Below are 13,388 nucleotides of genomic sequence, written 5' to 3' on the forward strand. Positions count from 1 at the left end.
GTTCTACTTTGTTGGGTGTTCTGTGTGCGTCTTTCTGTGTTCATATGCTTTTCTTTCTTTAGGTCAGGAAATTTTTCATCTTTTATATTTTTGAATATATTTACTAAAACTTTGAGCTAAAATTTTTCTATTCCTATTATTCCCATATTTGGTCTTTTCACAATGTCTCAACATTTTTGAAGGTTGTTTTATTGGGAGGATTTTAAATTTAACTTTTTCTTATATTCTGTTTGTGAGCCTTGATTCTGTAGTTCCTGTTCATGAATGCACTTTTCCTTTCTTGAATTCTCTCTTTGTGTTTTCTTTCTTGCTTCTGTTTCAATTTTTATATCTTGAATATTTTCATTCATATGTTTTTTCTTGCTTTTCTTGACATTTTAAAGAGCTTTTTGTATGTCCTCCAAAAATTTGTTCATCCTTCCCTTGATTTCTTTAAGTGATGTATTCATTTCCTATTTAAGCACCTCTATCACCTTTATAAATTACATTTAAAGTCATTTTATTGTGGTTATTATTTTGGAATATTCCTCTTTTAGTTTAGGTTTTTGGGAATACCCAGCTCAATGTGGGTGGCACCATTCCCTAAAGAGAGGATTAAAACGTTTGAACTGAACACAAACAAGCAACCATGTGAGATTGCACTCATTTACTTCTTTCTGTTCTAGATTGTGGATGTGACTAGCTGCTTCAAACTCCTGCCATTGTAACTCCCCTATAAGGATGGACTATATTTGAAACTGTGAGCAGAAAAACACAACCATTAAGTAACTAAAAACCCTTTCTCTCCTGAGTTGTTTTGTGCCAGGGTATTTTATCATGGTTGACAGATATGAAACTAGAACACCAAATTTTGTTTCAGTTCCACTAGCGAAGTTACAGCCATATGCAACATATTAAGTATTTTATAAACCAATAAACAAAAGCAGCTCTCATGACAGGAGGCTGGGAAACAGAAGCTCTTTTTCTTTTGGGAAAGGCTTGTTTGGGCTTCCCAGATGTGTCAATGTGCTATGTTTTCACATGGCAGAAATACAAATAACATACAAATACTGCATCTTACATGGCAGAATGGGATCTCAATCTCATTTTAAATCATTCTTAAAGGCTGAACACCATGACTTAATTACTTCCTAATATGTTCTCTCTCCTTCCTTTTCTTTAGAATGTATATATATATATATATATATATATATATATATATATATATATTATTAAATTTGAAACAAGGTTGTTTTTCCTATCAATCCCAGTTCTATAACCCTCCTGTTCTCCCCTGTTGCCCCCATTTTCTGCTTCCCAGGGAGGATGAGGCCTTTCATGGGGAGCCTTCATAGTCTGTTTTATCATTTGCAGTAGGACCCAACCCTTCCCATGAGTCTAGGTTGGGGGAGGTCCGTCTATGTGGAATGGGCTCCCAAAGTCCTTTCATAAACTAGGAATAAATACTAATCCATTACCAGAGGCCTCATAAACTGCCAAGTCCACCCAAATAACACCACATTCAGGAAAATTGGGCCATATACTGGTTTCCCAGCTATCAGACTAAAGTCAATGAGCCTTGTTCATGTCAGCAGTTTCTCCAGCCTGGTCTTGACCCCTTTGCTCATCACCAAACTACATTCTAAAAGTTTGGCTCAGTGTTCAGTTGAGGGTGTCTTCTTCTACTTCAATCACCTAGAAGATGAAGGATCTAGGATGATATATGAGTAATCATCAATCTCATTATCAGTGAAGGACAATTAAGGTAGTTTCCCAGTATTGCTTATATAATTAGTTGGGCTCATATTTGTAGATCTCTGCACATTTCCCTAGTGCCAGATTTCCCTTAACACCATTATTGGCTCCCTCTATCTCTTCTCTCCTATATTCATTCCCTGACTCAATCTTCCTGCTCCCTCATGTCCAGCTCTCCACTTCTCTACCCTCTGTCCCCTACAGACATGTTCCCAATTTGCTTGGGAGATATTGTTCCTTTCCCTTAATCCTGTGGACCATGTATATCTCTCTCTGGGTCATTTTTTTCCTAACTTTTCTGCAGGTGTGGATTATAGGCTTTCATATGTTTTCTTCCTACTCTCCTGTGTTGTTGTACTCTTAGGTACAAAATTATGTTGTAGAAAATGTACCTCTCAGAAAACCACAATTGAACCAATTTATTTGTTCATGCTCTATGCAGTTTTCTTGTTGACATTTTCTTTTTAAAATTATTTATTTTATTTTAAGATAATAATATATCATTTTTTGTTTTTCTTTTCTCCATGCAAACACTATCATATACCCCTTCTAGTCAGTTAAGAGTAAAGGCAACAATTAAACAGTATTTCCTATCATTTACCAAATTAGCTTATATTTGACTAATGAAATAACCCTATTAAAATGGGGTATAGACCCATATAGATGGCATTCCCTCCCTACATGTGGAATTGGGGTGGGGGGATGGAAGGGGAGGGTAGTAAGTGTGCATGTGAGGGGGCAGGGAGGATAAGAGGAAGGGAGGGAGGAAGAGAGAGGAAACTGGGATCGACATGTCAAATAAAAATAAATAAATAAATAAATAAATAGATCTGAGCACAACAGTACAAAAAAAAATGGGGTATAGAACTGAAGAGAGAATGATCAATAGAGGAAATTAAAATGGCTGAAAGACACTTAAGAAAGTGCTCAACATCTTTAGCTATCTGGGAAATGCAAATCAAAACAACTCTAAGATACCATCTTATTCTTTCCAGAGTGGTTAAAATTAGAAGCACCAATGACAACTTATGCTGTAGAGGATGTGGAGAAAGGGGAACACTCTTCCACTGCTGGTGGGAGTGCAAACGTGCACAGCCATTTTGGAGGAAAATGGGAATCAGTCTACCACAGGACCTGGCAATCTGACTCTTAGGCATATATCCAAATGATCCACATCCATGCAACCAAAACATCAGTTCAGCCTATGTTTATAGCAGCATTATTTGTAATAGCAAGAAACTTGAAGCAACCTAGCTGTTCCTCTACTGAAAAATGGATAAAAAAGATTTGGCACATTTAGACAATGGAATACTACTCAGAAAAAAAAAAAATGGAATTTTGAAATTTGCAGGCAAATGGATGGAACTTGAAGAAACCATCCTGTTTGAGGTAACCCAGTCACAAAAAAAGGAACATGGTATGTACTCCCTCATATATGGATTTTAGACATAGAGTAAAGGACCACCAGCTTATAATTCATATCGCCAGAGAAACTAGGATACAAGCAGGAACCAAAAAATTTCATTTAAAGTCCCTCATAGAAGGGGTCAGGAACAAAATCTCCTGGGATTTTTGGGAGTGGCAGGGAATTGAATGGAGATAGTGCTAGTAGAAAGAGAAGGGGAGGAGTGGAAAGCATGTGGGACTAGGAAGATTGAGTCCGGGGTGGAATAGATGAGAGAAAATTAAAAAGAGAGTGAGAGAGAATAAGATACCATAAAAGAGGAAGCAATTATAGGTTTGAAGAAAACAACTTACTCTTGAGAAATCTCCAGAGACCTACAAGAATGACCCCAACTAACAATCTGAGCAACAGTGGAAAGGCTACCTTCAATACCCTTTCGTAATAATGAGCTTGATAACTAAATTTATCTACCATCATAGAGCCCTCATCTAGTAGCTTATGGAAACAGAAGCAGACACCCATAACTAACACTCAAGAAAACTGGATCCAGATGAAGAGACAGAGGAGTGATAATAAAATAGGGACAGGTTCAGGTTATAGAAACCCACAGAGAGAGAGCTGACCTGAATAACAGGTATCTAATGGGCCCCCATACCCCCTGGGAAACCAACATTAGACCCACTTGGATCCCCTGAACATGGATCTCAGTTAGAAAGACTGTGCAGTTTAAGGGACCTCTGACAGTAGAACTAGGATGTATCCCTGGTGCACAAAAGGACTTTGGGAGCACATTTTCCATAGAGGGATACTTCCTTAACCAAGAGGCAAGAGGGAAGGTCTAATTCCTACTTCAAATGACTTGACTGGTTTTGTTGAACTTTTCTGGAAAGAGTTGATCCCTCTATGATGTGGGGTGGGTGTGAGGGTGGTCAGGGGCATGGGCACAATGGACAGAGGAAGAGAAGAAGGGAAAGAGGAAGGGAGAGGTAAGTAGGATCGATGTGTAAAATAAGGAAAAAAAAAAACAAAAACAAAAACATAAACAAAAAAAGTGAAGTCTCTTAAACAGATGATCATTTCCATTGAGTGATGCAGTATTGTTCTCATAGTAAATTTGCCATCCCATGGAGGGAGACTGCCTTAACCTAGAGACAGGAGAGAAGTCCTAGTCCCTACATCAAATGACTTGACAGATCTACATGACCCTATGTGGATGCTATTGCCTTACATGTGGAATTGGGGTGGGAGGATGGGAGGGGAGGGTGGTCAGGGTGCAAGTGAGGGGGCAGAGAGGGTAAGATGGAGGAAGGGAGGGAGAGGGAACTGGGATCGACATGTAAAATAATGAAATAAGATATTTTGCCATTTATGTATGAATGATACAGCTGATCATTAAATAGAGGATAATGTAAAACTAATTCCATATGTCAAAATATTTAAAACCAAAACTGTATAGAATGGTATAATAGCCTCTTGGTTTTGAAAGTTAATATGTGGAATATAAGAATTAATATGAAGCAAATACATCAAACTTTTATGGAATCAGCGTATTTTAGAACCTTTATTAAACCTGCTTGTATATATGCACACACACACACACACATACACACACACACACACACACACACACACACACACACACACACACATTTTATATATGCCCCCCCTCATTACTGGTTCAGTTAGAGAACAGAACAATTCTGAAACAGAGTGGAATTTAGAGTTGCTTAAGTATAAGTATATGATCACACATTGGATCAGTTACATGGACAAGGATGATCTCTGGACTTCCAGTCCCTGTGACCAGCTCCAGGTTAAGTGAATGGCCATGTTTCAAAGAAGAATGTAAACAGAAAACTGGACACTAGATGTCCTCCTGCTACAGGCAAAGTAGCATATTCATGCACATAAACATAATTATATACTTATGCATAACATTCATATAAAGATGCAAAAATAATTATAAAAAGTTCATGGCAGAGAATATATCTTCAGAAATCAAATTTCTTATTAATCTATTATGACAAAGGTATTCTGCACATTTATATCACATAGTATATTCAATACATTTCAAAGGAATTTAATTTGATTGTATGCAAAGTTAAGTATGTAGTGTGATGCACAAGTTAACTCTATTAGGTTTTTAATTTAGTACAAAGAAAGTCATGACATATAAAATTATTAAATCATTAGATATTTGCTTACAAGTTATATTCCCATAATTTTTGCTGTGGTTGTTTGTATATTTTGTTTTTAATGACTGGGGGAAAATTCTGTACCAAATTAAGGGTTCTAAAAGCAAGTCATTCCATTTATTTTTCCCTCATTATTTTCCATATAATTCTGGATTAAACACCTCTAAGCATATAAAATAATAAAATGTTTTGATTAGCAAATTAGCTGGGCATTGCTTTTATGAGAGTTTAGGAAAGAAAGTACATTTGGTTTAGGTCTAGAAACCAGGGACAGAAATCTTTACAAAGGATATAGACATATTTAAAGAAGAAATAGAAAATTTAAAAATTGTCCCAAAGGATAAATTAAAATCACTTCTTAGCTAGTGCATTACACAGAAATTAAATGAAAGGTTTATGAGACTCTCTTTAATTTATCTTAATGTTTATACCAGTTGTATTTTTAAAAAGTCTTATAAAGCTAAATTTTAATATATCTTAAGTATGGGATGTTTAAGATTTAGAAGAGATGAAGGAAACATTTTCTTTTCATACATTTTATTTTTATCTCATGCTTTTCAATTAGGTAAGTATACAAATGAACACATATTAATAAAATTAGTTTCTAAAGTATGTATTTGTTCAAACAGGTTTAAAAAACAAAATACTAAGGTGAAATAGAAGCAAAACAACAAATCATATAGTCACAGTTTATACTTTCATAAGTTAAAAATATATGTGGGGTTTATCACTACATAGGGACTGAGTTTTATGAAATTAAAGTTTGCTTTTAAAATTCATGAAGAGACTTGAGAAGTTTGCTTGATTTTGCACTGTGTTTTTCCTTCTCTTTAATGAATAATACAAAGTTTTTATGAATACAAAGTTTTCCTTAGATTCACAGGTGGAAATTTTATGGTAAAGAGATACAAGGCAAAAGTTAGTATTTCCACATAATTATTTGAAATCTTTTAGTGTTTATGGTAGATGTACAAATAACTATATACATCTGTTGAATTTTAATAGCAATGTTTACTGGCTTCATTTTATTTTTATTATCCAAGTCATGTGGATTTTACAAAGACAATTAAACATGCCTTATGCAATCTACTTTTTTTTAGTTGATGTGCATTCAAAGTCATTTCAACAATGTTTACAAATGCTATCCATGGTTATTTGTTTGTTTGATCTAGGGACTGATCTTATATTTTTGATATTTTTCTTCATGTATTTCTGGTGATCATACATCTTAGAAAGAACATAAATAATGTGTGTCAATGCATGACTGAACAGTTAATTTCCTTAATATCTAATTGTTAAGCTAATTGTGATTAGACTTTGTGGGAATGTGGCTTATTTTTTAATACCTTTTTATCTTGTTAGTAAGTTAATTACTATAGTTGGCATTAGAAAAATAAAGGATGGGATGATTTTTTTTTTAATGTCACCATTTTACTGAATTGAATTCATTATTGAGAAAGGCACACATCTGAATTTACTGTTGGTATATATTTTCTCCTTAGGAACATTTGTTATCAAGGTGACAGCCAATGATGCTGATGACCCTGCAACTGGCTATCATGCTCGAATCCTATACAACTTAGAAAAAGGCCAACCGTATTTTTCTGTTGAACCAACAACAGGTATTTGTGAATTTAAAAAATGCATTCCTTTATGTTTCGCAAGAGGGAAAATGTGAGCTTATATCATCTGAGTAAAAACATGTTCTACAATAGATGTCATATTTAAACATTAGATGTGTTTCAATGATACCAAGATTGGATTTTCCTTGTCTTGTCAGCATATTTATATGTGTGACATAAATTATATATAATGATTCTTATAATTCTAACAGGGTGGGGGGAAAACAAAGCAATTTAAATATATGGGGAGAAGACAATATAGGAAATTGACCAGATGTTGTTTACCAAATGGTTGATGGCATCTTAAAAGTTCCCAACTAGAGTAAACATCAGAAAACTGATGCAAAATACCATAAAGATACATTTACTTTGTTAAAACAAAGCTGTGGGCTTTGTACATTTTGCTTGGGTTAAGGTCACTTACACTTTTTAAACTTAGGCTATTTTATCATAGCAGGTTCATCTTGTATTAATCACTTGAATACCATTGAAAACAAAGAGCATCCATCTGTATCTTAATTTTTTTTCTTTGATTTTTTGTTTAAATTTGATACATGATTGTTTTCCATATCAATCCCAGTTCCCACACCAATTCTTTCTCCCTTGCCCCCCCCCCCAACAGCATCCATCCCATCTCCTTTCTGCTTCCCAGGGAGGGTGATGCCTTCCATGGGGAGTCTTCAATGTCTGTTACATCATTTGGAGCAGGGCCCAGGCTCTTCACCATGTGTCTAGGCTGGAAGTATCCTTCCATAAGGGATGAGCTACCAAATCCCATTCATATACTAGGGATAAATACTGATCCACTACCAGAGGCCCCATAGACTGTTTAGTCCTCCTAACTAACACCCAATTCAGAGTGTCTGGTTTACTAGCTATCAGACAGGAGTCCTAGAGCCCCCCCTTTGCTCAGGTCAGTAGTTTCTGTGAGTTTCTCTTGAAAGGCCCCCCAAGAGACCCCAAGAGTTTGGAGCCTGTCAGGGGGGAAGGCCCTTGCCCCCAAGAGATGAGACCAGACCACTGGATGCAAGTGCAAGAGGTTATTTATTGTTTACACAGGTACCTGATGTAAAAGGCCCCTTTTTAAATACATTTTTTTCATGGACATGGGCAGTGGCAAAGGTATACCGGCTATCAGTGTATACATTAAGCTTATCTGCTGCCATCTGGAGAGCCTGAGTCATAACAATGAGTTCAGCTCGCTGAGCAGAGGTACCTGGGGGAGTGCAGTGGCCCTTATGACCTCTGTGGCATTCATCACTGCATCCCCTGCCCATCTCTCACCATTTAGCAAGTAGCTGCTGCCATCCATGAACCAAGAGTAGTCTGCATCCTTCAAGGGCTGATCTGTCAGATCATTCCATGCATCTCTGCAAGGATCTGCTGACAGTCACTGGAGGCTGGTCCCTCAGGCAGTGGTAACAAGGTGGCTGGGTTCAGGGTTATTGTTAGGGGAGACTGTTGTATGGCCAGCCCCATGCCACCTGTTTTTGCCCAGGCCAGGGGGTATTGTTTTAACCATAAGTCCATTTTTTCCTGCTGTTCAGGAGGCTTTTTAAAAAAGTCTATATTTATTTTTTAATTGTAAAGTCAATATTTGAAGTGGAGCCCCTTGTGGGCCAGAGACTTTAGCTCCTGATCCTTCAAAATGGATCTGGGCTTTCAATTTAGTCAGTAGATCCTGACCCAGTAATGGATATGGACAGTCCGGTACATGCAAAAAGGAATGTGAGACTTTACCTGATGCGAGATGAACTTTTTTCTCCGTGGTCCATCAGTATTGTTTTCCTCCGGTGGCCCCTTGTACCCAAGCTGTTTTGGTACTCAATGGCTCCTTCGTTTCGGTGAGAACCGAATGTTGGGTTCGAGTGTCTACCAGGAAGGTGACTGGCTGCCAGCCCCTCTGACTTTTAAGGTTAGCCTGGGCTCTGGGGGAGGGGGCTCCTGGCCCCCAGTGCCCTAGTCTTCATCTAGGGCTAGAAGCTGAGTTGGTCTTTAGGGTCTGTCCCCATGCCTCTGATTTTTAGGTCTCTTAGGACCATCTTTGACCCAATGGCCTTTTTCTTTGCAGTAGGCACATTTGTCTCCATCTACCCTGGACCTCCTTTTTTTTTTTTTTCCTGACTTCCTGCACTATGATTATTTTGCGCTACAGTGGCCAGGATTTGTCTTATTTTTTTCCAGTATTTACGAATTTTTTTCTAGTTTAAAAAAAAAAAAACAAAAAAAAAACTTGTCCTTCCATTTTTTCTGTAACTTTTTAAGTCTTTTTTTTTTTTTTCCCCCTTAGGTGTTTCTCTCTTTTTAAAGATCTTTTCTGCTTCCTTTACGAGATCCTGCAGGCTATAATCTTGTAAATTATCTAGACTCTGCAACTTAGTCCTAATATCTGGAGCCTACTGCCAGATGAAAGCCATAGAAACATTGCCCTGTTGCTTGTTACTATCAGGACCTATACATTTGGTAGGCTTCCTTTAGCTTCTCCAAAAATGTAGTTGGAGTTTCCTCCGGTCCCTGGGTTATCTGTTTTACCTGAGCCAAATTCGTGGGACAGTGTCCCAGGCCAGCAGAGACCTGCTGTGAGTAACTGGCGATAAAGACGTAGGTGTTAAAGTCCCAGTAGGGACGATTGGACGATTTAGGGGAAATTTTTTCTCAATTTTATTAGGCAACCGAGTGTTTTTTTTTTTTTTTTTTTTTTTAATCATCTTCTAAGACGTTTTTCCCAGGAAGATGTGTTTTTTGTTTTGTTTTGTTTTGTTTTGTTTTTGTTTTATGTTTTTTGTTCCCCTCTTCCCCCCCCCCCCCGAGGTTAGGAGGACCTGCAAAAGCCGTATTCAATTAGGTTAGAGAGCTACAGGGTCTTTGGAGAAGGAGGGGTTGTTAGATTTTTCAATTATAAAGGTCAGACGCCTGAGAAAGACCAGTATTGAAATTGAAATTGGCCTCCTAATCCAGCAGCCTGGCACAGGGGAAAGGCTCAGCAGGTTCCTTCCATGGCTGGCTCCCTTTGACTGCAGAATCAGCTGGCTACCAGGGAGTCCGACACATTTTTTGTTTGTTTGTTTGTTTGTTTGTTTTTAACCATATTAACCGACTGATTGTGAGCGCAGCTCTATACCTCATCAATGATCTAAAATAAACTTAAGGGGGTGGTTAAAGATTGTTCCATATTTTCTTTGAAATTAAGAATCAGACAGATAAACAGAACAGACAAAACACATAGACAGCCGGCACAAAGACATGCTCGCTGCATGTTTTCGTAAAACTGAAACCAGATACTGAGTTGGAGGCACAGAGGGTTTTAAGCCCCTGGCCACTCCAAAACAATGAATCCCTGGGACTCGTTGTGGGCCCATAAAAGCCAGGCACCCCAGATCCCTGAAACATCTCCCAAGGTGGCAGGTGGCCTGAGCTCCTCAACTCCTTCTCAAGACGCCTACAGACTCGACTAGTAGATTACCGATCGCTGAGCAACAAGCAACAAGTAAAAGACTTATGAACAAGACCACAAAGAACAGAAATTCAGCGCTGGCCAGCTTACCTCCCGGTGGGTGTCAGTGTCAGTCTCCAGGGGGAAGGGTCTCCAATCTCGATGGAGATCCAATGAAAGACCCCAAGAGTTTGGAGCCTGTCAGGGGGAAGGCCCTTGCTCCCAAGAGACGAGACCGGACCACTGGATGCAAGTGCAAGAGGTTATTTATTGTGTACACACAGGTACCTATGGATGCACTAGTCTTTCGAGAGACTGAGAGAGGGTGCCTGGTTAAAGCATATGCAGTTTATATAAAGTTGGTGTAGCAAGAAGCAGGCTTACAGAATCAGAAGCATGGTTATAGGGACTTCATTGTTTCATCTAAATGTAGCAGTTGTAGTTAACCAAGGACAGTTGGTTATTCGGGTTGGGCACAAAGAATACAAAGAATTCAGTTATGACTCTCTCAGCATCCCGGATACTGTCCTGCTGACCTTGCTTTGGTCCAAGCTGAAGACCACAGATATCTGGTTGGCGTTGGATGAGAGCAGCACCTGGTTCCCTCCTGTACTTTTCTTATAACTTGACCTTGGCAAATTAACAAGAGCAATTTAAACAGGCAATAAGCATAGTGATGGTCTTTCACTCTAGCCTGGTCTTGACCCCTTTGCTCATTGATCCTCCATTTATGGAGCTGGATTTCAGGATTTAGGCTCAGTGTTTAGCTCAATTCTTTCCCTGACTCAATCTTCGTGCTCTCTTATGTCTAGCTCTCACCTCCTTTTCCTCCTAACTCCCCTCTTCCATACTCCCAATTTGCTTGGGAGATCTTGTCCCTTTCCCCTTCCCTAGTGGACCATGTATGTCTTTCTTAGGGTCCTCCTTGTTTCCTAGAATTTCTGGTGGTGTGAATTTTAGGCTTGTAATCCTTTGTTCTCTGTCTAAAATCCATAAGTATGTGAGTACAAAAATCTTTTTTGTAACTGGGTTACCTCCCTCAAGTTGGTTTCTTTATTTCTATCTATTTGCCTGTGAATTTGAGGATTCCATTGTTTGTTTGTTTTTCCCACTTAGAAGTACTCCATTTTTGTAAATGTACCAGTTTCTCCATCTAGTCTTTACTTGTTGAGCTTTTCAGTTGCTTCCAAGTACTGGCTATTACAAAAATGCAGCTATGTACATTGTTGAACAGATGTCTTTGTTGTATTAATGTGTATCTTTTGGATATATGCCTAAGAGTGGAATTACTGGAAAGACATGACAATTGAAGTATAAGAAGCTTACAGAATACCAAATAGAGTAGATCACATACATCTTTTTAAAGGAATATTTTAAAATATGTAGTTATTATTGTATTGTTGTTAAAGCCAATGTCTTAAACATTTTGGACACTCTGTTAACAGCTGTAAACATACCCATTAACTACTTAATATTTATATGACTCTACATGTCCAGTGAGTATTAATTGTTACTACATAATGCAAAGTAAACCCATTATACATCTTCCTCTTCAGAAGATATAGGCTTTAAGATTCAACATCTTTGCTAATTGCAAGGAAAAAAAATGAATAACCTTCTGGGTATTACTAAAAAGTTAAAGGTAAAATTTTAAAAATATAATATTTTGTTAAACATTTAAATATTTAATTTTTATATATTCATTTGGAAAAGTTTATGTCATTCTCTGTCCAGTATTCTTCAGGATAAAACAAATGAATGGAATATGATGGTTTGTTGTAGTGGTTTAGTAACAGTCTAAATTCTGTGAAATATTTTTCATATAGCTTATTATTTAAAATATGCAAGAAAGATGCTGCTTCATTTACTACAATACATTTATTTTTAAAGACATCTTTATTTTGATTATATTTTCTAATAATAACTTTGATCATGTTTCTCCTATCTCATCCAGTTCCATATACTCCCCACCACATTATTTCTCAACTTTATTCTCTCTCTCTCTCTTTCTCTCTCTCATATCTGTGTATCTGTTTGTCTAAGAAAAGAAAAACAAAAAACAAAAACCAACATGAAAATGCCCTGAAAATCAAAACAAATATGAAGGTCCAGGTGTAGTCAATCCTGTGAAAAGAACAGGTATGTGGAACTACTTTCTCCTAGAACTCTAATTCACCCCAGGTTAATATCCTCTAAAAATGCAATTTCAACTGTCAGATTTCCTAATAAGTGAGACTCTGGAGCCATGCCTCTGCCCCTATCTCTGGTAGGTAATCATTGATAAGTGACAGACCATAAAAGTCATAAAAATAGAGGCATTCTGAGGAACAGCTGTAGAGAACACCAGTAGAAGAAATTGTATGATACAGATCATGGTTATCTAAAAAAAAAAAAAAAAAAAAAAAAAAAAAAAAAAAAAAGTTGTAGGCCATGCAAATCTAACAAACAGAATATCAGCTAGAGGAACTAATAGGTGAACTGAGGCAGAGACTCGATGTTGGTCAAGAGGTCACACTGATCTTCAAAACTCCAGATATGAAGCATACCCTTGGATATCCTCCACACTCTCAGTGCCCCACAACGCTAGCACCAATCTCTACTAGGCTCCTTACTGCTACATCCCACACCAAAGGCCATTGCTTGCACAATAGCCACTCAAGCATTCAGAAGTCCAGCCCCCAACTCTGATGGAAACTCACTGCCCATCTAGAGATCAAAATTGCAGGCAGAAATCTGGGGCACAAATGCCAGTGTACCAAAGAGGAAAAAGCACCAATCCTTGAAAGAAATACTCAGAAATAAGCAACCAAATCTACAATTATCCAAAACACAGAAGTCTAGATACCAGTGGAATGAGAAAATAAACAAGAGCCAGGACAATATTTCTTCACCAGAACTCACCAGTCCTACTACACACACCCCTGAATATACCAATATACAGCTGAACCACACACACACACACACACACACACACACACACACACACACACACACAAATT

The 13,388-nt window shown here is 37.7% G+C and overlaps 1 protein-coding gene across 1 annotated transcript in view; it reads left to right on the top strand.

Moving 5' to 3' along the window:
* The window catches only part of Cdh19 (cadherin 19), a 108,716-nt gene that overhangs the window by 22,772 nt on the left and 72,556 nt on the right, over window positions 1-13,388 (top strand). The window contains exon 3 of the mRNA XM_051203911.1: window positions 6,837-6,956. Within this exon, the coding sequence (XP_051059868.1) occupies window positions 6,837-6,956 (120 nt within the window). The remainder of the gene's footprint in view (window positions 1-6,836; window positions 6,957-13,388) is intronic.

The sequence above is a fragment of the Phodopus roborovskii genome, unplaced genomic scaffold, assembly GCF_943737965.1.
Source record: "Phodopus roborovskii unplaced genomic scaffold, PHOROB, whole genome shotgun sequence".
Lineage (NCBI taxonomy): Eukaryota > Metazoa > Chordata > Mammalia > Rodentia > Cricetidae > Phodopus > Phodopus roborovskii.